Source organism: Scomber scombrus, chromosome 21, assembly GCF_963691925.1.
Source record: "Scomber scombrus chromosome 21, fScoSco1.1, whole genome shotgun sequence".
Classification (NCBI taxonomy): Eukaryota; Metazoa; Chordata; class Actinopteri; order Scombriformes; family Scombridae; genus Scomber; species Scomber scombrus.
Window position 1 is genome coordinate 12,431,902 of NC_084990.1, and position 24,056 is coordinate 12,455,957.

Below are 24,056 nucleotides of genomic sequence, written 5' to 3' on the forward strand. Positions count from 1 at the left end.
AATATGATTATGAAAATTCTTACATTGTTAGCTTTGTGGCAGGGAAGGATTCCCAGATTTGCATCAGGCCTATTTAGATCCAACATTACTGTATTGATCTCTGAGTGTGACCCCTTTGGGTATTATTATGAATTATGAACTCATTTATGACACAAAGTAATTAGGATATGAATCCTTCATAGTCATGCAGAAAATCCTCAGAGCATGCGATGAAGTGTCTCCTGTCTCGAGTCTTCAGGCTGTCCCTCTCTCTCTCTCTCTCTCTCTCTCCTGTGTCAGTACAGTGGCAGAGGTGCAGTTCATTCCTGCAGCGTGGATCCAGGCAGCTCATTGGTCAGCGTGTGCCAGCGCTCCACCTTCTTGCCTTTGTTCTTCAGACAGTCTATCCAGTGCTGCAGAGTCTCTCCCTGTGAGTGACACCCTAAAGATACACCTCCTGACCGGTGCAGACACAGAAAATCAGTGAATATGACCTGAGAGGAATAAACATGTTTAAAAAACAAAGAGTTAATGTAAGAAAAAAAAGTTAATTGTGTTTCAATTAAAGTGGTGAATGTATGGAGCAGTAGTGAAGAGGAGCTTAATTGCAGGAACTCAGCAAGTTAAAAAATGTTTAAAGAACCACTTGAACACATTAAAAACGTATTATCTGAACGTCTAATTGACACTAATCTGCAAGAATATTGCAAGTTTTTGTCTGATGATGGAAGTCTGCCTTGTTTTTTGGCTCTAATGTTGTTTTCTGATAACTTACAGACCAAAATACATTTCAATTTGAAAATAAATCAAGACCCGTTGTGAGACCCAAAAAGTTGAATATAAATGTTCCTAATTATGCTGCAGAGCAAAAATAAAAGATGGTTTGTTTTTATGCAAACGAAAGGAACTAGTCCTATTTTTGAAGTGTTAATGATGAAGTGTTATTAAGTCTTAATTACTTTGCCAACTTTTTGCAACAAATTTATTGCAGAGTTCAGTTTTCATTTGATTATCTTTGATTGTGTCTCTAAGCTGCCAACGTTCCCCACATGGAAAACTCATGAAAACTCCTATGTATTTTCAACTACTTGATCGCACCAATTAAGAGAGCATAGACACCATCACCATAAGAAGACCATTACCTGATGTCAAACAGTGGCAAAAGAACTGAAAGTCCTGAAGCAGACCAGCGGTAACATCCAAAAGTTTGCCCTAAACAGACAGGAGTGGAGATCCTTTGTGCTCGTTTGACTATCAGGTATAGCAGAGCAGTGTTTAAAAGCATGTCTGTACTCTATCAGAAATCGATTTGAGTGATAATAATTAGAATCTTAAAATCTAATTGCAATAAATGTGATTACCATCACTGCATATGACCTTTTCAGCCTCAGAAAGCTGAGATCAAACTGGATTAAAGTTGAAAATGTGGAAATTAAAAAACAAAATGAACACAATTAAGTCAGGTTTCGCTTCTTGTCGTCACCAACTGGCCGTCCATTGTCTTTGACTACCATTAACATAAATACAAATAGTCGCCAGGGCACCAAACATGTGTTAATACACTGTAGAAATAGTCCCCCAACAAATGCACTACTTACTCTTGTTCAAAGCTACAAAGAAAATTATTTTACTTTTTTTTAACCTCTTTTAAAAAAAATGAAATTATACATTTTGTGTTCCATTAATATCATTCAGCAGAAACAAACAGGCTTGCGTTTCAGCCCCAGACAGGCAGAGGAAGTCGGTAAAATATAAATATGTTAAAAAAAACAGACTTGACCTTTAAGAACTGTATTCTAAACCCCTGCGACAAAGAAGTAGACAAAAAGTTATTCAAATTGTGGAACAGTAATTAAGTACACCTATCCCTGGAGAGAGAGTAGTATAAATCTCATTTTCAGCCAAAATGTCACAAAGACACCCTTTTGGCAGTAAATCCTGCAAATTACACACAGAACTGCACTCGGAGGACAGCAGAGAATAGAGAACATCTTAAAAATATCCTTGGAGACATCTGCCATAGCTACAGCGTTATTAGCTAATAAAACCAACCAGATAATCAGTAATCCACAAATTCACACGAGATCACTGGCAGGAAATGATTAGCTCCTGGTATGCTTGTGACGTTAGCTTACCAATGAAGTCATTGGACTTGCCCAGGTCGTAGTCCCACACCGTGACCTCTAGCGTCTTGGTGGCTAATTCTGAGAAGGAGATTTCATAGAAGAACTCCTAGGTGAAAACAGAGGGAAAAGGGAGCAGTGGGCGAGAGCAAAGGGTCAAATGATCACATCAAATATACATGTTGCATCTCTTCTATAAATCTCTAAAATACTCACTAATGAGGCAGTGGGTAAAAATATGCAAACTGTAATTGGCTGTCTTACTAAAAGGTTGCAGAAACTTTGTATGCAGTGTTGTGTCTCTGAGGACTATATGAGTCTAAATGAGCTGTCTTTTTACATTCAACAGTTAAGCTCCTGCAGACACGCACATGCACACGCACACACACACACACATGAATCGACTAATTGTTGTCTACCTCATTAAACTCTGGGTTCAGAGTCTTTTTTATGACCGCTGTTTTGTGCTTGGATTTCTTGTGAACGTCTGGCTTGAGGTACCTGAGACAGAAGAACGTGAAACCATCACACAAGAGTTGGGTCATTATCATTCACATGTCATAGCACTGCTGGAAGGAATAGTGAGGATGACTGCAAATGCCAGTAATGACTGCATAAGGGTCAGTTATTTCAGCATGTAGAAAATCATCATGACCACTCAGGAATTACTGAAAATGAAGAGAGAGTCAGTGGGTTTCCTTTTCATATCACTGTTTTACTTCTTTGTAAATGACATTTTCACTGTAGGTCATTTAGTGAAAGATTTAAATGACTTAAATTAACACTTAGATACTCATTTGCTTGCCGTGAGTTAGATGAGAAGATCCATAACACTCAAATGATCGTCCAGCTCATTTGTTTGATCCATACAAAAACTGTGTACAGAGTAAAAATGACATGTTGTGGGATTGTGTGCCAGACTGTTTCTTGGCTATTTTCAGTTTACAGTTTTCATTTTCCAGGAACAAATTGTAATGTGTTAATTAGTGAGCATCCGAGGTGCTGGTAGGCGGATTTTGTTATCCAGGCTAGCTGTGTCCCCCCATTTCCAGTCTTTATGCTAAACTACGCTAACCAACTGCTGGCTGTGGCTAAACAGACAGGCTAAACTCCTCATACAAAAAGTGACCCAAAAATTCCCAGAAACCAGATATAGCATGACTATGTTTGCAGCTCGGTGAAACGAAAAATGGGGATGAAAAGGATAAGATTCACCATCGTGGAAGAAATCCAAGAGGAAACACAGGAAGCTCTAAACCCAAAAGTTAAATGTTTCCAGGAATGGGAGAAATGTATCACATCTCACTTTGAAAGGGAGTAGAAAGATACTGCTGAAAAATGTATAATGAATTTATGGGTCTCTCCCTCATGTAACTCTCAGCAGGAAAGCGAAGAAAGGCATGTTGAACTATTCCTGTAAATGTTTGATGTTTTATTTGTGAAACTAGCCCAGTGTGAGTGTAAGGACTGATAAGTAATTTCTTCACCAACACAGCACAGATTGAAAAAGCTCAGCATCCCCTCCGCAAGCTGTCATTAAATTCTCAAGATATTTTTAAGCCAGCTGGAAGGAGCACAACTAAATCTCTATTCACATTTGCTTTCCACCCACCACCCACAGCTCTGAGAGCGTATGTTCCCACACGCTCTTAGACACAACAAAGCATCTGGGAAAAATCTGCCGCCAAAGGGCAAAGATGTGAGCACGCATCCCAAATTAAACAAGGTGCACAATGTGTTACTGTGGATGTGTGAGCGATGTACGCGTAGGTTCGGTCGATGTAAAGAAGCAGGGAGAAAACATGAGCTTGACGCATGACGGGTAAGAGGAAGAGAGGCTGGTGTGTGCAAGCATGGTGGCATGCCTATCTGTGTGTGTGTGTGTGTGTGTGTGTGTGTGTGTGTGTGTGTGTGTGTGTGTGTGTGTGTGTGTGTGTGTGTGTTTTATGATTTACACACTCCAGAAACAATCTAAAAGAGAGAACAAGCACTCGGGAGAACACCGAGTGAAGAAGAGGAGGAATTTTAAAGCTCATTTGTCCAGCTTCTGTCAGAGTGCATCATTCAACCCAGAGACCTTCCTGCCCTCTCTGGCACTGACACAAACACACACACAGTGACACACACAGTATTGCTTTTCTTTCCTCAGTGAGTAATGAAACTCAGAAGACCTCCATGACACCAACAATAGCACCCGACTCTTGTTTCCTCTGTCTCCTCCGTTATAAAGTACGCCAATAACATTAGATCATGTCACTGCCTTTCAATCTATTTTGAAGGCTGTCAATAGAGACACACTGTCATCATTATCTTGACGAATGAGTAACATATTTCACAATGACTTCCAGTTGTGCGAAAGCCGGCCTCATCTGTCAGTATTACCTTATGCAGTGTCAACTCGAGCCATCTGTCACTCGTGATTGGCAACAATAGATGATTCATGCGATCAATATGAGCCAACGGCCAGTTAAGACCAAACATACAGGTATTAAAGTGGAGAGGGAGACTGGTGCATAGGCCATGTGGAAATTGTTCTGAAATGAGGGCTGTGAAATGTCAATCCATTCGTCTAAGATGGGTTTGTGCGCTAGTATTGATGTCATTTGTTATTATAATACATTTCTAAGCATTTGTTTTTCATTCAGGTATTGTCTATTTCATTTAAAGAGGATGTGTCATGCATATTTCCGGGTCTACATTATATTTATATTCTGGGGCTCTACTGGAATATCTTTGCATGATTTGCGTAAGCCCCTGATTTATCTTATATTATGTAGCACCTCAGTTCAACATCTGTCTGCTACAGCCTGTTTTAGCCCCCCTCTTGATGAGCCCACTCTGTTCTGATTTGTCAGCTGCTGGAAGCTGCCTCTCTGCTGATGTCTGGTGGCTCAGGAGGCTACTAACAGTAGTAGAAGGATTTCACTTCATTTTTGATAATTCTTTACCAAAAACAGAAACTTCACAAATACATCTGTTCATGTTCAAGCTCGAAACAGATCAAAAAATATGCGAGTGGGAAACACAAACAACACATGGAACAGCCTTAGTGAAGGCTATATAACAGATGGCCATTTGTGGGAAAGCATGATCAATCTGACATCATCACAAGTAGGAAGTGGAGGTAACATTGCAAACGAAGCGATCAGAGCAGACTGAAGCCCTGGATTTGAACTTGCAGGCACCGTTTTAACATATATTCAGTCTAGAATGCGGGTGGGAAAAAAATAACGCAGCTTTGATTGTACCCAATTTGAAAAAGAGCCTTTCTCAATACCAAGTACGCCATGTTCAGACTTGCATTCTTATTAGTTCGGACATGGCAAGTTTGACTTGGGAGTACAGCAGCTCAGCTTCAACACAACTACCTGACTGTACTGTGACAAAATAATCTCAACTCAAACCCTGTTTTTCTCACAAAAATAACCTCATTGGCAGATTATTCAGTCTATAATGTAGCTGTAATAAAAATCCAAGCTGTTATATAGCTTAATAAAATAAAATGAAATTTTATATAGATTGATCTGTTCACTTGAATGCATTTGTATTGATTGAAATGTGCTGATGTCTGTAAATATGGAGGCTCCAGAGGCAGCACTGTCCTGTCCAACAAAAACATGAAGCTTCACTTTACATTCAGAAAAACTAAAGTGGCAGCTACAATTTCACGAGACCAACATTTATCTCCCAAAAGGAATTATATGATCTATCAAAATGCTACAGAGACATTAGAGCCAGGAGTTATTCGATTTTTTTTTCTCCAATACCCCGTTGCTGTGTGTATTACAGAGAGAGAAAGTACCAAAACTGGGGGAAATGTAACATATATAATATATATAATAGTAATAAGTGAATTAGCTGCTAAGACCTGCTGTGCACCAGTGGGTTGCTGCCAGAGAACATCTACTCTGCACCCATGGTTTCTCAACTGTGACGACAAGGCAGTCAAGTCACAGTGCCAACTTTCACCACAGTGACTGTCTTTCCTCTCTGTTATTTTGAGCTTTTCCAGTTTTTACAAAACCAAAATAGAACCCCCAGTTACAGCATCTCCGGACACAGAGGCGCTGACAGCGTACTGAGCTGTGGGCAACTACAGTCTGTCTGTAATTAGGGGCTGTGATGGCCCTCTTCTTCTTACATTTTGAATTTAATTTCATCAATTCATTTTGTATTGCAGAGAGTCATATTTACAGGGGGTATTTTACAGACAATATCACTTAAAAGCAAAAAGATCAAATTCCTTCATCAGATTGTCACAAAAACATTAAAAGGTTCTAGCAGTGTGGTAGTTTTGGTGCTTTTTGAGCAAATGCCGAGTTGGATTATGCCAAACAAAGAGACTAGAAGTAAAGATATCAGCAATTTTTAAATGAACTTGTCTTGTAGCTCATAGTCAAATACACCACTACACAGAAATCACTTTCAGTCAGTGGTTTGGTGTCATCCTTACGTTTTAACGTAGGGGTCGGAGTAGCCATTTACATCCATTGCTGCCAGGTGGGCACATCTTTTGACGCCCACGCACAGCCCACCACGAGCCCTCTCCTTGCTCTCGCCCTTCGTAACACCATCAGCGGCCGGGGGGAGATACTCCAGACAGAGCAGCAAACGGCCTCTTTCCTCTAGACTTCTCTGCTGCTCGCTCTCCCACTGAAGAAGAGAGAGAGAGAGAGAGAGAGAGAGAGAGAGAGAGAGAGAGAGAGAGAGAGAGAGAGAGAGAGAAAAGAGAGAGAGAGAGAGAGAGAGAGAGAGAGAGAGAGAGAGAGAGAGAGAGAGAGAGAGAGAGAGAGAGAGAGAGAGAGAGAGAGAGAGAAAGAGAGAGAGAGAGAGGGTTAGGGTTAGACATCAGGAAAAGGGTGTAGCCACTACATTAGTAACTTTAGGTCCCAAAGGTCAGGAGTTAAAAGGCCTCGGATAAAATGATGCATCAGGGAATCATAACCTGCTGCTGAAAACCTCACTGTTTTGGTTCACTCATTTCATTTTCATTTTCAGTTGCAGCAAGGAGTTGTTTTCCACATAAAAGCTCTGATAACCCACAGTATGCTCAGCAACAAACGGCAGTCAGGCAAATTTAGCCACTAGCTGGTGAAGACTGCTGAGCATTTAGAAACCAGCGAGCCATATATATTTCCCTCAGGAGTTGTGTGATAATGTTGCTCTGTGCCTGTTTAAATAAGCCACTGTTTGCTAACATAGTCCCCATATTAACAGTAAACAGAGATCATTATAGTTTATTGAGCTGCCCCCTAGTGGTAAAAAAAATCAATGCAGGTTTAATCCTGCATTGAAAATAGACCAGAGATGATTGGCACAGTTATTATTTTATACTTAATTATATACTGTTAAAGTCGGGCAAAAACCTGGTAACTCCATATTTTATCTTTTTTTTTTTTTTTAATAAATGCTATAGGTCACCATACACATTAACCAATGAAAACTGATAAAAAGAGCTACTCCATTTGCTCCATTGGATTTTTTCATTTCTGGTTTTGGACATACAAAGTTTGCGCCCAAAAGTGATGGTAGGAAAATGATATTGAATAATACAATGTACATATATCTACATACAAATATAGAATAAATAACATAAAATCTAAATATATTGTAAAAACCCAATCTGATCCCAAAGCTTTATGAAACAAACAACCAAAACCTGACCTGAAACCTGATACCTTGTTGGGACATGTTTGTTTGATTCAGGTAGCATAACAGTAGAGTCATAAAGTCAGTGAAATTATTATACAGCTAAAGTCTAAATATCAGCTGACTTAACCATCATGAACAACCAGTCGTACCAGACCAAATAAGGCTGCATCTTTGAGTTTATTGAATTTTGTTGCTCATGAATTTAATGTGATTTGTGTTTTTCAAAACAACTTTTAAATGTACTCTGTGTCCTTCACTGCGATGTAGTTCAATGTTCTTCTTTTTCTCATAAGCAGACTCAACCAATGAGCTCAGTGACTTTTATCTAACATCTGAGCTCATCTGCCACAGCTCAGAGACAAACCCGACTATCACTGCTGCATTGCAAACAAATAATAAACAGGAGTGAAATCGGATCCGATGGCAAAGAGCTGTCTTCAACAAACTAAAGCATCAACCTTTAAGTCACATTAATGCCGCTGGGTTGTTCCTGCCTTGAGTATTTTCCGTGGACAACATCAAACTGTTATCAAAGCATTTGACAACAAGCAGAACAACAGAGTAGATTCGAAGTGACAGACGAAAGAAAGAGAAGAGGCAGCAACAGAGGGTAAAGAAGGGAAAGACGATGTTCTCAGAGGACTGTGACTCACACTCATGGCCAACAGCACCAATAGGCCTACATTTAAGGTATTTATAGGAAAGACACATTCGCTATTTCAAGATTTTCATCACTGAAGGTGTGTTATTTTTTTCAAGTTATCTGAAAAAATACTCCGCTTTAGTGCCTGTAATGTAATTTGTAAACGTAAAAAGGATACCAATACTCCACAACTGTATTTTCCAACAAATCTCTTCTCCTTTGTATCTCTCCATCTCTCATTAAGTCTTATCTTCAGGCGAAAGGTGGACACAGCCCAGGCGATCAATATGCCACACTCCTCCCTGCCTCTCTTTAATTGTCTCAACAGCTTGCCCCCCCTCCTTCCCTTTCTTTTACCTAATTCTCTCTTTCCTCTCTTTCCCCTCTCTCTGTCTCTGTTTTTCTTTGGGAATCGTCATTGCTGCCAACAGCCACTTCACCATCTGCTGTGAATGAGTAATAGACTTTAAAACTTGCAATTAATGAGGATCATTTCCAACAGGTATCTGGTAATAAAATAGCTCAGACCTTCACAGATCGATAGAGAGCAACTCATTAGGCAGGTGGAAATAAACAGGCATCAGTGTGTAGCCAGCCACAACTACATATACACACGCAGACAGACGAATGGGAAACAGATAGATTTGTGGGCGGATTTGCAAGGTGAGAAGAGACGGAGAGCAGACGGGATGACACATTAAACAGCCTCGAGTATGGTGAGAATCACAGAGGAAGCTGTTTTACTCACAATGACATTACTATAGCAGCCCTTTAGTTTGACCCTCATTCACTTTACACAATATGTGATGAGCGGGTTGCCTCTAAAATTATCTCTGTGTCTAAAATAACACATTAAAAGAGCAGTGCGTAAGATTTAGTGGCATCTAAAGGCGAGGCGGATTGCAAGCCTCCCAAACTTCTAGGACAATTTATGGAGGCCATGAAACTCATGTGAAACGTTAAAGGCCCTCTCCAGAGCCAGTGTTTGGTTTGTCCATTCTGGGCTACTGTAGAAACATGGCAGCGCAACATGATGGGCTCTGTGGAAGAGGACCAGCTCCCTATGTAGATATATACACAATGATTCTTATTTTCAGGTGATTATACACTAATGAAAACATACGAATATTATATTCCATTTCTAAGTCCGTTCTACTTGATGCCAAGGCATACCAGGCAACCACTGATTGATTTAAATTCATTTCAAAATCATATAAAACCAAACTCAATTATGCAGTTTAATTGATTTCAAATGTACTCTACAGTACCTCACTACAGAGCCTGAAAGGTGCCACAGAGAAAATAAACCAAATTCACGCTCCCAATTTAATAATCTGCACTCTTAATTAATTATCTCTTAATTTATCTATTTGCCTGTTCTCTTCTTGTAGAATGCAACAAACACAGTCAGTCAAGCTGAGGTTTGGAGAAAGCAACGAAGAATACATTTCCCAACATAACTTCAGTTACTACTTGATGTGCTGATACGTATGTGATGAATGAAGGGTGGGTGAAACTGGTTTGATTTACTTCAGGTTAACACAGTGTCGTTCTTACAAGCCAAAACCCAAAGTATATCCACATATCTTAGTCCAAGATCAAAGTAAAACCTTGTTAAATCCAAGCAAACCAGAGTGAGGGTGTACACAGGAAGACACAAATTATTAAATTGAGTGCACAAATTAGTTCTTTTTTGTCTCCATGGCCTCTCGCAGGCTGTGCACCTCTAAACAATAACTGTGGAGAATTTTTTGTAAACAAAGTTTTACATTCCACTTTTCTCTGCAAATACTAACAAAAGTCTAACAAACGTGTTGAATGCATTTCTTTCCCCATGAAACATCTGTGAAGATTCTTTAAAAATATTTTCAGTCTTACATGGTAAAATTTGATCTTTACAAGCTAGCAGACTTTTTCTTCACTGCCATCGTTGGAACATTTCTATACTTTTTTTTGCATTTCACCATTACCAACTGTGAGTCAGCGGGACAGCATGAAACCATCAGCAGGAATGTGTATAGCATCGCCTACATGCTTGTTTGAGTCCTCGTGCATGTATGTGATACAAGCAAAAAGAGAACCCTCTCATAAAAACATTTCACTGTAGCGAGTGAATACAAACTCCACAGGACAATGCAGGATTGATCGATTACAGGACTCGAGCTTCAGAAGCCTGCTCATTGTACGTCCTCTCATACACAAAAGACTGGAAGCCGATGGATGCCTCAGCAGGAAAAAAACATTCAAGTTCGTAAAACACAGCAGCATGGTTTACAAAATGATACACACAATTGCTACTTTGATGGCCCACATCTTCACCAGCAGGTCTTGGTAACATTAAGCATAAAAGTCAACAAAAAGTTAGATTATTTTGTCTGATTATTTAAAAAACTGTTGAATTGTTATCCAGTGTCATAAAATAATGCAAAATACTTTTGCTTTCTGGAGCTTAAGGTGAGATCTTCACCAAAACAGAGAGAAGAATCAAAATTGTTGCTAAGTCTGCTAATTAATTCAGTTAATCTGTTTTTATAGGGAAAAGTAACAGTAGATGTAAACAGGCGATTAATAAATGACTGATGAAGAATAAGATTAGAATGTTTTTTGTTCCAGTGCTGTGTCATGCCCACAGAGCAGTGAGACTTTTGTGATGGTGATCATTTTGCACCACACACACATCTTTAAGACAGTTGAAAGATGGACAGACAGGAGGAGGGTCATGAAAAGACAGATAGAGGAGTCATGGGGGTCACCTCTCTCAGGTAGCAGGATATTCCTCTCAGCGCTGTGCTCATCGCAGTGGGTGAAGGCAGCTGGAGGCAGAGAGGGCAAAAAGAGGAGAAAGAGACACAATAAGAGGCAGTGACTGACAGCAGGATAAAGGATAGAGAGAAAAGAATAGATGTACTGTAGAGTCCAGGGTGAAGCCACTTTGAAAATTACAGGCCTGACACAGTGACTGGTTGGCAGGATGACAGGGGAGGTTTAGCGTTTGATCGCAGAGTGGCCACCGGCCCCTAGGGGCCAATCTAATACAGACAACAACCTTTCTGACTTATAAAGAACAAAAACCCAGCACGCACATGCCCCCTGCTCTCCATCACTTTTATATTTTAATCCATTTGTTTCTCATCTCTCTCACCTGCTCTCTCTGTCTATTGACGCTCCACTGGGCCTCCCTCGCTTTCTTTTGTCCCTTTATTCTTCCAATCTCTGTGTACCCTTTTCCCATGTGTGACCCAGCTGACATTTAGCCTGCACAAAAAGCTATTTGTGGGCTGTAAGAATAGTTAAGATACTCTGTCGTCTGTTTACCTAATATTTGTATTTCTGAGGCAAAAATTGTATGAATTAGAACACAAAGTCAGTATCATTGGCTGATATTTGCTTAATTCAAACTACACTTCACGGCCAAATGTATGTGGACACCCCTGATATTTCTTTCCAATAAAGAGGAAACTTTAGTGTTATAGCACTATTATATTTAAGACAATAGTTTGGAGAATTCCCGTTCCTGTTTCAACATGACAGAAGCCAAAAGGCGAGGTGAATAAAGAAATGTTTTTTGAGTTTAACCAGACTGCTCAAAGCGCTGAACTCTATCACACACCTGTTGGATGAATTTAAATGCTGACTATGAGCCAAGCCTTATCAGCCAACATTCTCACAAATGCTCTTGTGGCTGAATGAAGGCAAATTGCTTCAGCCAGGTACCAACATTTTGTAGAGAGGCCTCTTAGAAGAGTGAATGCTGTTGTAGCAGCATGTTAGTGTGCATAGATTCGGAATAATCGCAGATGGATGCAATGTGTTGTGTCCACATGCTTAGTAGGACTGTCCAAATACATTTGGCCATGAAAAGTATCTGCATAGGCAATTTTGGGTACACTAGACTGTGATTTTTCTAAATTCACTTTCTAGTAAAGCACCCTTTGTTAAAAGTTGTAACCTCTAGCCCTATTAATGGGTGAATCAGTTTTACACCATCAATAGGAACAAGTTTTGGGATGCCAGGTTGTATAAAATGATTGTCCAGAAAAGGACGGCAGAGGATATGGACCAAATCCATTTCTTGAGAATGTACTAAGCATTTATTGATGATTACCATAATTGTAACAGCATTATCCCTAAATAGAAAGACCAGGCATTTTTCACAACCAGAAAATTCAGTTTTGTTTTGATTAATGACATACATTTATAAATGTTATAATATATATTTTAGTTTATTTATTAACCCTTAAAAACTAATAATGAATTAAAACCTCATAAAGGGTTGCACATCAGAAAGTGGTACTAAGTCTTTTACTTTTGAGCCTCTACTGTCATCTTCATCTGTCATATTTTACATTTATTTTTAAACTATAAAATGCTCTGCCTCAGAATGTCTTTGTTACAAAAAACATATGGCATCCTTGTTTTAAATGCTTATGATTGTGTGTTTATGTAACAGGAAAACCAGCCAGTTCACTGTTTATCCTAAAATATATGTGAATCTTGTGAATCTACGCTTGAGTCGAATCAGTCTGCACTTCATTGCTCTTCCTCAACAACCAGATGTGAGCCTCAGGAAACTGGATTTGAATTGCAAGCATGTAGTATGAATTTTCAGTGAGTTTCAGAGCAACTGAATTAAATTTCATATTCTTACATTCAGTTTCAAACTAGTACATTTAATTTAAAATGATCCTATTCAGATTCACTTTTTAAATCGAATTATTCACGTTAAATAATTCAAATTCAAATTCAGTTATTTTAATGAAGTTGAGCAATTCAAATATAGTTGATTCAAATTTGGTTTCTAGTAACATATTTCTACCCATAAAGCAGCTTTGGAAAGGATCTGTGCAGCAAATCCTCTTTTTTAAACAATGCTACAGAGTCCTTGCAGACACTTTAGCCTTTTATATATATATATATGAGACACATATGAGACCCAGGCGTTTGGTCAACGGAGCAGTGGATTGGTATATCTAGTAAATATTGACATTTTAACGCCTCCCTGTTGGTGAGTAAATAATGTCATGCTTTTTTTCTTCTTCCCACACACACACACACACACACACATACACACGCCCACACACTCACACATACATCTTTTCCTATTTTAAAAGAAGATGAGGCTGTGAGTCACACAGTAAGCCATAATAAATTGAGAATTACTATACCATCCAGTCATTTATCTCTCTCATACACATTTTCCTCTCTCCTCCCTTTTACTGTCTTTCTTATCCTTCCCCATATTCTTTCTGCCCTCCCCCCTTCTCTCTTTCGTCTCACAGGAGGTGGATGCTCCAGACAGATGTTGAAGTGTTTGGTCTGGTCAGGCTTCACACGGCGCAGGGCCACCCGCGACTCTCCAATGAACTCATTATGTGTCAGCTTGTCTTCGTCACACACAGACACCCTACGGGTGAGAGACAGAAGAATGGGGTACATTTAATTTGTACTGCACTTTTCATTCATGGTGAAACTTAAAGTGCAACCTTATTAATAACATAGAACACACAACATAAAGATAATAGTAGATTTAAGATGAAAAAAGCATTCTTGAATAGAAAGGATTTTAAAAAGAGACGAGTACGCTGCCCTCAGCTAGTGAGGAAGGCTGCTCCACAAGTGTGGTGCAGCAGAGCAGAAAGCTTGATCCCCCATGGTGCGGAGCTTAGTACTGAGCGCCCAGAGGAGCAAGCTTCTGGCAGGTGGAGGTTTGAGGTAAGATCAGTTCCTGTTGGTAGGGAGGCACATCGGTGTTGATGGATTTGTATGTGTGTAGCAGGATTTTATAGTCAATCATGAAGGAGACAGGGAGCCAGTGCAATGACAACTGGATTACATTTGTCATATGTCTGTATTTTGACACTCTCATCAGGATCCTCGCAGCACTGTTCTGAATGTACTTGGGCTTCTGGATGCTCCTGCCAGGGATCACTGTGAGGAGCACACTGCAGTAGTCCAGTCTTGAGGAGATTAAGGCATGGACAGGTTTCTCTGCCTCTGATGGGGTTAGAGAGGGGTTAGAGATTAGAGATATCCTAGAGATGGTAGAAAGAGGTTTTGCATAGATGTCTATATGGAAACTAGAGTCAGCTGAGGGTCAAACTGAACACCCAGATTAGTGACTGAGGAGGAAAGGGGGATGTCCGGGCCTGCAAAGGTGAGAGGAGGTATGGAGAATGACTGAATCTGGTGTGGAGTACCAACAAGGACAGCTGCTGTTTAAGCAGAGGAAGTTTATACTCATCAGTCCTTCATCTCCTCAAGACAGGTACTGAGGTTTGACATGGCTGCAGAAGAGCTTGGGGCAGTTTTGATGTACACCTGCATATCATCAGCATAGCAAGAAAACATGTCTGCTGATGACACGTCCAACGGGGAGCATGTAGAGGGTAAACAGGATAGATTTGAGAACCGATCACTGCGAAACACTACAGGTGACAGACAGCGATCTATACCTTAATCCTCCCAGTGTGACATGCTCAGTCCTGCCAGAAAGGTAGGATTGAAACCACTGAAGTGTAGAGTCTGACAGTCCATTGGTGGTGTGCAGGGGCTCTAAGAGGATAGCGTGATCCACAGTGTCAAATGCAGTTCTCAGGTCAAGGACAATCAGGAGAGAAGGGGGCCCTGCATCAGCTGCTATGAGCAGGTCACTCACAACACTGAGAAGCGCTATTTCCTGACTGAAATGTGACTGTTCCTGACACCAGTAAAATGAAGTAGAGACGTCACGTTCCCAGACAGAGTGTCAATGACAGGAGGAGGCAGAGTGGAAGAGCTGGACATCAGAGAGCAGATGTTGTTGACCTATTTGAAAACAAAAAGCTGTTACATCGCTCTTCTGTGGCCTCGGTTGGGTTGGTCTGGTGGAAAAAAGATGCTTTAGGTTGCCATTAGCTTGGAGTACAACTGTGACAAAATATCTTAAAGGTCCTTTGATGTTAAGGGAAGGCCAGTTTATTGACAGCGAGCCCAGAACGTCTGAAGCATCATTCCTGGACATGTTCAGATGTCTTATTATTTTTTACCATTAATTTTATTATATACACAGGTCATGAGTGAACCAGGCAACAGAGCATGAAAAAAAATTGTCTTCATGCGTCTTGAGAGATAGAAAAAGAAAATGATGGAGAATAAAAATAAGAGAAGCTGATTATAATGAGGCAGAGACAGAAAACACACAATTTAGACAGATGAAGTGTGCTTTGTGAGGAAGCGAGGGTGGAGTTGGTCCAACAGCAGTGCATATTATGACTCATCTAATTATTCCTAATGTTTTGGTAACATTACAATGAGGGAGGGATGTTGTTGACATAAACCGACCTGAGCTAAAGAGCACATACACAGAAAATCACCTACGTATAAATCCAGCATCTGTATACGAGCATTGCACATAATTACCATTTTCTTTCCTGTGGGAATTTAAATAATGTGAAAGTGCATCATGCAAGGTGAAGTCGATCCATATTTATGGAGCTATCAAACTTTTATACCTGGCACAACGTCACACAAAATGCATAAATGAGTAGGAGTGGGCGAGAGGAGGGAAGCTGTGTTTGTGAAATCCAAAGCCACAGAGCGAGGAATGGAGTGACGTGGGTGAGAAGGAGAGATATAAACTGAAGAATTTATTTAAATCTGTCTGTGTATGTGTGTGTGTTTGTGTGTGTGTGTGTTTGTGTGTGTGTGAGAGAGAGAGAGAGAATCAGTATGCAATGGGCTAACTGAGAGCCAGCATGACTGCCTTTTTCTTTGCTTTATGTAAATTTGAATGAAAGACATGAGAGTGAGACGATAAAATTAAGGAAGCAATCTGTCAGGAGAAAATGTGCTGCCTCTTGGTTTTATTTGACTCCGAACTAAATTCATAAACCACAGGAATTAAACATTGCAGTCACCTGCTGCCTTCGGTTTCCAGTAATAAAACGGCGCATTGAAGGAATGTGAAAGGTGCAATGGGGCAGTTGCCTGGGGACACCGGATATGTGTTGACACCTCCAGAGGTAATTTCTAGTCTAGTAGCTTATTAGCAAAAAGAAGAACTGAACCCTTCAGAATCGAAGAGCAGCGGGAATAAGAAAGAATGAAGATGGAAGAAAGAGGAGGATGGAAACTGACTAGGGAACAAAAAGAGGAGAGCAGAGGAGAATATACAGGGAGAGAATAAGTCAGTTGGTGGTGAGAGGCACAAGAGGGTGTGATAGATAGCATTAGTGAAGGATGGCTGTGATCAAACGCTTGAGGAGGGAGTGGCGAGTCAGAGTACGATGGGTCAAACAGTCAAGCTTGAAGAAAAAACAGTTATTGACGTGAGAAGGATGTAAGTTACACATACACACATTTTACCATTACAGCTCCTGCTCCTTGAAAAGATGCCATAATGTAAACGCAGCTCAAGAGTTATGAATAAATAATATACATAAATAAATGCAACGCAGCTAATGACAGACTATTGATATAGCTGACGATTTCTTGATCAATCAATGAATTGTTTTGTCTAGAAAATGACGTTTTCAAATATACTGTTTTCTCTGATCAATGGTCAAAACTCCAAAGATATCAGTTTACTATCATGTTTGATAGTTTCAAATTCTCATATTTGAGAGGCTGCAACCACTGAATATTTGGCATATTTGATTACATTTATTTGCACACATAAAACACTACAGACACATTACAGCAATACAGGTTTTTTAATAAAGTGGCTGTGCAGGTGAGGTAGGGAATGTGTCTATGGCTTATGTTAAAACCCCTCTATAGCTAAAAGATTTAAATCATAAAGAGGGAAAACAATTATTTAATTGAACCAATTACCAAGAAATACAAAAGGAATTAAAGTAAAAATAAACACAATTAGTCTACCCTGTTTCCCACCTGGGTGCTTATTAATGCCTCTTTTCCTCATCTACTTTTTTTCTCTCTTTGCAGAAATGTACTTCCGTAGGTGCTGGGCCTTATTGCACCAAAGCTAACGGGCCAGTAGCCAACACGCATTGTGAAATAAATGAAAATTGTGTCATTTTTATGTTTATAACTCTCAGAGAATACGCCTGAGTTTGCTGCCTGCTGCTGCAGTATTTAAACATGTAAGTGTGGCTGCAGTCTTTCTAGTTTAGGCTTATCATTGTGATTGAACGAGGCTGCTGTCTGTGTTAAAATCGTAAACACTCCTTTTTCTGTGATGGATCTCTTTCTGTATTATTGCTGAAATTCAGTTGAGTTCAGTTAAATTATGTGTGGCAAACACCCCACTGTGACTGTTTAGATGTTTACTGCTGTTTATCTTTGTAGAGAGGAACCTAGTGTTTGACCATTATTTGTTTTTTCTCTGCTTCTACTTAAAATGTGTGTAAATGCACATCATGATGACAATATCTTGGATGACACATCAGTTCACTGCAGTAAGTGATGTCAACATGTTTACATGTTTCAATAGTTTATACTGTCTGTTTTCTGATCCTAAAACGCCTCTGCTGAATTAACTCAGTGTCGTAGGCCGGTGGTAGGTCAGTTTCTCTAATTTCCCCCGAGAGATCAGCCGTCGATCCTATTTAAATCCCACTCCCACGTGGGCTGTAGCAAAGTTTTAGTCACAGACAGAGACAATTCACAGCTTTTGTCACCTCTTGAGGGGGTCAATGAAATTAAAAAACCCTGCGGTGCTTAGTGTGACCTCAATCTGTCATTGCAAGTTGGAAGGAGACAGAGGCGGGAAGACAGATGTTAAGAAAGACGAAGAGAAGGGGACGGTTCAGCATGTGCGGTGCAGATCTTTCCTGAGCCTTGTGGACAGGAGAGATGTGGGGACAGAGAGGGACGAAGGGTGAGGTGACAGTGGAGGATCAAAGGATCAGTGGAGATAGAGGGAGAGAGGCAACACATTGAAACAGAGACAGGATAAAGGCCTGTGAACAGAGAGCAAAAGACTGTGATTGAGATAGGTGATAAGAAATCCTTTGTAAGCAACAGTCAGCTTTGTGATGGGTGAGAGAGAACAGAGAGGCAAGAAGAGAAGGGGACAGAAATAGCAAGAAAGCTTTTACAGCAAACACTCACCGGAGTGTTTTGCGGTACATGTCTTCCTCAGTGATTCCACAGTAGGTGAGCGTCTCATTCCACACAGGGTTCAGTGTGTTACGAACAGTCTTGGTTTTCAGTTTATTGGCCTTTACATCACACCAGAGAGGAGAGGGAAAACAACAAAAGCTTTTTTCTCAGAGCTGCAAACAACCTCAGCAGGAAAATAACTCTTACTGGCTACAAGGTCAGTTTGTTTTGTTGGAGAGTTTCTAGTCTATACTTGCATTTTTATTATATAACTTTAAAGTACACAAAGAATTGAGGGTGCATTTAAATAAAGTACTGGGTAACAGGTTACAGTTGGTAAAAATTCAGGGACAAAATGATGTTACAAGACCTTGCAGGCTCCTGGCAGTAGGTGCAGCTTGACGTAAGGATCAGCCAAACCGTTGAAATCCATCGGCTTCAGACCCTTATAGAGACACAGAGAGAAGATATAAGGGAGGAATGTGAAACGAGCGGCAAAGGACATTGTGCAAGCTGCCTCCCACAATAATGAATTGTTAAACAACTACCAGACTGAAGGGTGATGGGTTCATTTACAAATAGAAACCAAAGCACAGAGGTAGAGAGCAGGAAGGAAGTTTTAATTTGACACATAGTTCCAGTTCACCAGAGTACTGAAGCCTATTAGCCTGTTTTAAAACGATATAAAAAATGAAGGATGAAAATCTTCTGTACACACTAATGGGACAATGGAATACATTTACAGATAGTCTCCACACATTCATATCAGTAATTTCTCTCTTAAATCAGTTAAACAAAAAAGCTGCTCAGCTCTATTTCTATATTTCTAAAGTCTTCATGTAAAGACTACCAACCATACTAACAGGTGCCCAACATGAAGGATAAATTCTTCATTTTCTATGTTGTTAGCATGATTTTGGATGTGCAAGTTGAGACATGAAATACAAAAAAAGAAAAAAGTCCAGTTTGAGAGACAGATGTGTGAATTTGAAGGCTTATCGGGTGCAAAAAACACGGCATAGCTGTTATCAAGGGGGCAATTATTCATTTTTAGTTGCTATGATCATAAAGTAACAGGTGCCAGCGCTTCATGCTGACTGCATCACTGGACTGGCTTCATTAAGATGAATGATAAGACCATGTTTTCTGAACACGGCCTTGGACATAATGTCTACCATGTTCACTGTCTCAGTTTGGCATGTTAACATACTAACGTTAGCTAATTAGCACTAAATAGAATGTACACCTGATGCTGTTGTGAATGTCTTTAGTTTTGCATGTATTTAGTCATAAAATAAAGTATTGGAGTCATATTAAGTCAAGTTAGCACAAAAACCAAACTAGGTGTCATCCTCTGGGGAACCAGATTTCATGACAATCGATCCAATTTGTTGAGATATATTAAGTTGTGGACCAACCTACTGACATTACCACTCTTATAGAGCCTAGCTTTAGCATTACTGAAAATTAAAAAACAAAAACAAAACTGTTTTGTGTCACTGGTTTAAACACAAACATAGGACTGAGATATAGGTTTCTGCTTGTGGAGGCTCTTGTGGAGTTTTCAGAGGACAGTGTTTACCTTTGCTCTCAGGACTGTGCAGTGTAAGGAGCTTGTGGCTTTCTCGTACAGTAGGTCAAACGCTAACGTCCCCAAGGAGGCTGGAAGCAGACACAAAAAATATGTGTCAGTTACTTTGTATTACTTGGAACAGAGCTGGAGAATGATGACAGGAAACTTACATATTATTTAAGAATATTACATTATAACAGTAAAAATCTTGCTAGCCTTGCATCAGTGTGAACACTCAAAAAGACATTCACAAAACCACATTTTGTTAGTTTAACAATGATTTTCAGTCATTTGTTTGGCAAATGTCTTCTATATTTTTTTAGATAAATATCATTAAATCAATCATTCTCTGTAGTAAAGATGACCCTCTGCAATGCTGTCAAGGACCCCTAAAGGTCCCCGGACCCCAGCTTGACAGCTCTGATGTGGAAGGTCAAAAGCTTATTGCTGGTATGGAGAGGATGCACTGAGGTTGGTGGTGTTATCTGTTCATGCAGCAGCATACACAACTGATTTATGTTGTTGGCACAGTAGTGATCACTAGTCATTATGCTTACAGAGAAGTCCCTGACCTGAACTCTGTCTCTAATCATCTTGGCACAGAAGGCCTGCCAAACACTGGAAACAGTGTGTATTGGACTTTAATAAGAGCAATAGCTGACATCTGGCTAACAAGCTTACTAATTACAATAGTAGGGAAGGGAAAAGGATATATAATGAGCTAATATGTTACTAAGGACTGGACCCGCCACTACGAGAGATTGGAGTAACAGCTCTGATCTGTCCTATTTATTTGGTTTGGGAAATTTTCGGAATGTTGCACTCAATGGGCCAGATGCAAGAACCACTCGTACGCACAGATTCGTTCTTGAACCATGCGTACGAGTGATTTACGAGGATTTGACGCATTCACCAATTTCCTCGTATTTTGGATTTTCTCTTAGGTACGAACAAAATTTACGAGTGATGCAGACCTGTCGTACCTCTCACGCACAACCAACCTGCAGTCCTCCAAAGCAATAAAACACGACTGTTACTGTCTAATTGTCTAATGGATATCATGTCTTTTGGGGGAACTCAATTTTTTTCCGGGGGGGGGGGGGGGGGGTTGACATCATATACTATAAGCAAGATATGATAATCACTTAATGAACACATAACACCTCCACACAGGTACCCTCATCTTCAACTTCTTCTGCCGGCTTGCCCTGCGTTGTCATCCCGGGTGTTAGCAGGTCTGTGCTGACAGCAGTCCGGCAGCAGGTGTAACATCAGCAGTTGAGCTTCAGAATCAATTGACTTGGATTTTCTTTTTAACATCACTGTATGCTGACTACCACTTAACAGAGAAATGAATAATGTCGATCCGCAGGCTGAGCGATTATTATATTGTCAGTATTTTAGAGACCCCTGAGTAATGGGTGTGAACTACAGGGGATGTAGAGAAGGGGGGGAAGTGTGTACTATGTCCCGTTCATTAAATTGCACTTCTGAATCCATAATCATGATGACATTACTCTGTTTGTAAAATAATTAGGCTATTTAGTATAAAGAAGTAGGCTATTTAACAATTTAGGTAGATATATCAGTCATTTGAATTGACAATTGAAACTATGATATAATGCAAGCGTACAATATAAATATTAGCGGCCGAGACTACAAAGCTACTTTTATACAATATAAACTGACTATTTATTAATAACTTTTATTCATTTAATTGAAATATTGCTTATCGAAGTAATAGTTTAACTCCCTGGCTGATGACATCCTCTGGCATAATTCATGCTCAGTCATTTTTGTTTTTATTTCTGTGATGCTGCGCGCAACAGCAGAGACAGCGTTCACAGCACGGGTCATTTTTCCTCATTCTTTGTCTTTCTCAGGACCTTTAATTCCACCACTTACACACTAAATAATAATATGTGTTTCTGTTGATCTATTTGTGAGAGCGGGACCTCAGTCTGAGAGCTCGTAAAGTTCTTATTCTTAGTCTTTAGTGCCATTTTCATGAATGGAGCTTCTCCACAACCTGATAGATGTCTGACCGTATATGGTATTTTTGGGGGCGTCATTCATGTTAATTTACTATTCTCGGGAACGCACGTTCATTTAGAACAGGTGGGATTCATCATGTTTACGAAGGTCATTTACGACTGTTTCCTGGTGATACGAGTGTTTGGTGAATCCGACGTGGCACACTCGTAAATTCCACCTCACGAAAAAAGTATGACAGATTTAAGAAGAAAAATACGAACATATTCTTGCATCTGGCCCATTGTTTAGCATACTCAAATCTTTTTTCTCCTGTAAAAGTGATATTTGAAAATACAAATAATAAAGCATCTAGCTATTGTGTTGCACTTCCAGGTATGTTTTCCATAGTTGTGCTCTTCTACGTGGATCATCACCCAGTGAGACTTTTAGCCTGGTTCAGGTAGCGTTAGCTGTAGCCTCATTTTTTTAAGACGCTGTATATAGTCACAAAAATGACTATATACGAAAATGAATCTGTTGGAGTTTAATCCCTTCAGCATGATTAGAGCTTGCTTAAAAAGTCAACACAGTCCATGGCTGTTTGCTAGAAACGAGAAGCTGCTTTTGTTAGCTTTACACAGAGACAAGACTGACAAAAAAACTACAAACATTTACAAATGCTAAATGTGACATTTTATTGTAAACTGTATGTGATGTGCAGTAACATAAAGATATGGTAGCTAAAGTAAAGTGAGCTGGGCTTGTTAAATAGTTAATGTTAATTTGTTTTAAAGTATTTTATCAAATGTTGAGTTCATTTATATTGTTTATAGTCTTTAACTCAAGAAGCTCAAGAAGGTCGTCACTTTCAGGTGACTTACTGTTGTCATCACTGTCACAGCTGTCGATCTCAATGGATGTATCCATGCTGCTCATAGCTGACAGTGAGCCCCCTCCACCTGATGCTCCTGGTAACAGTGGTGTCAATAGACTGCTGCTCCCTCCTCCTCCCCCAATGGGCCCTCCACCTTGGCCTGTGCTGCTAGGGCTGAGTGCAGTGGGAGCCCCCGGATGACTGGGCGAGAGTGGCTCTGAGAAGGAGGAAGTGGGCGAGAGGCGAGGGAAGTAGGCAGAGATTTGACGGATGGGGCGGATGGGGCCCGGACAGACGTCGATGGCCATGTGCTCCTGAATGGAGATGCCTAGACGTTTTCCTTTTCGCACAGTCATGGGGCTAGAGGCAAAGACACAGACAGAGAGGGAGGGAGAGGACGAGTTAGAACGTTAAAATGTATTACTTCTCAGCGAAACAGCAACAGAATTTCTTGAGTGCATTCAGCCAAAGCAAGAGTGAAGACATTGATCTACAGATATGGGCTGCTGTTCTCCATTTCTGCTCCCCATTAACAAACAAAACAAGGTGAACTTAAGGTATTTGTGATAAATAGGATCGTTTCCTGTGTCTGGCCATGACATTACACATAATAGCAGTTTCTCATTTGCCATATAGATGAGAAGAAGGACTTGTGATAGGAAGCTTTTATCCCAAACTCCTCTCACACTGAAAACTCCTTCAACATAATTAGAACTCTTTTTAAAAGAAAGCCATTACTCATAAGAAGACAAAATACAGCAAAGAGGATGTGCACAAATTTGCATTTCAATTGAATACATCTGAATAAACGCAAGCTTATCAGGGAGGATAAAGGATAATGGACAATAGGGGTCTCCAGCTAATCCCAATCATTCTTGATGAAACTGTAGAGTGTGTGAGCCGCCCAAGCACGCATGTTATCTAAAGTACTTAACAATCCTCCATAGACAGACAGGTAATTATGGGATGAAGTCTTTACAGGGTGGAACGCTCTGCAGTACATTCGTACGGAGAGAAGAGCCCTGATGATTATATAAAGTAGTGGTAGCAGAGAATGGAGTTGACCACAAGGCTGATGTGTCTGCTCTTTTCCCAAAATAAAACAGAGGGAGTTGGATTACAAATATATTTATACACAAAAATATATATATTCACAGCTTTTGTTTTCTGAAGACAGCTGGCCTTGAGGGGGTG

The 24,056-nt window shown here is 40.1% G+C and overlaps 1 protein-coding gene across 1 annotated transcript; it reads right to left on the bottom strand.

Annotated features, from left to right (window-relative positions):
• Positions 1–299: 299 nt before the first annotated feature.
• On the bottom strand, positions 300–23,222 carry LOC134003593 (double C2-like domain-containing protein alpha). Its single transcript, XM_062442835.1, has 10 exons — positions 22,870–23,222; positions 20,024–20,103; positions 18,812–18,886; positions 18,451–18,560; positions 13,675–13,801; positions 11,151–11,210; positions 6,556–6,755; positions 2,522–2,603; positions 2,115–2,211; positions 300–436 (listed from the first exon to the last, which is right to left on the bottom strand). The coding sequence occupies exons 1-10, from the start codon at positions 23,216–23,218 to the stop codon at positions 300–302; spliced, it is 1,317 nt and encodes a 438-aa protein (XP_062298819.1). The 5' UTR covers positions 23,219–23,222.
• Between the last annotated feature and the right edge of the window lie 834 nt (positions 23,223–24,056).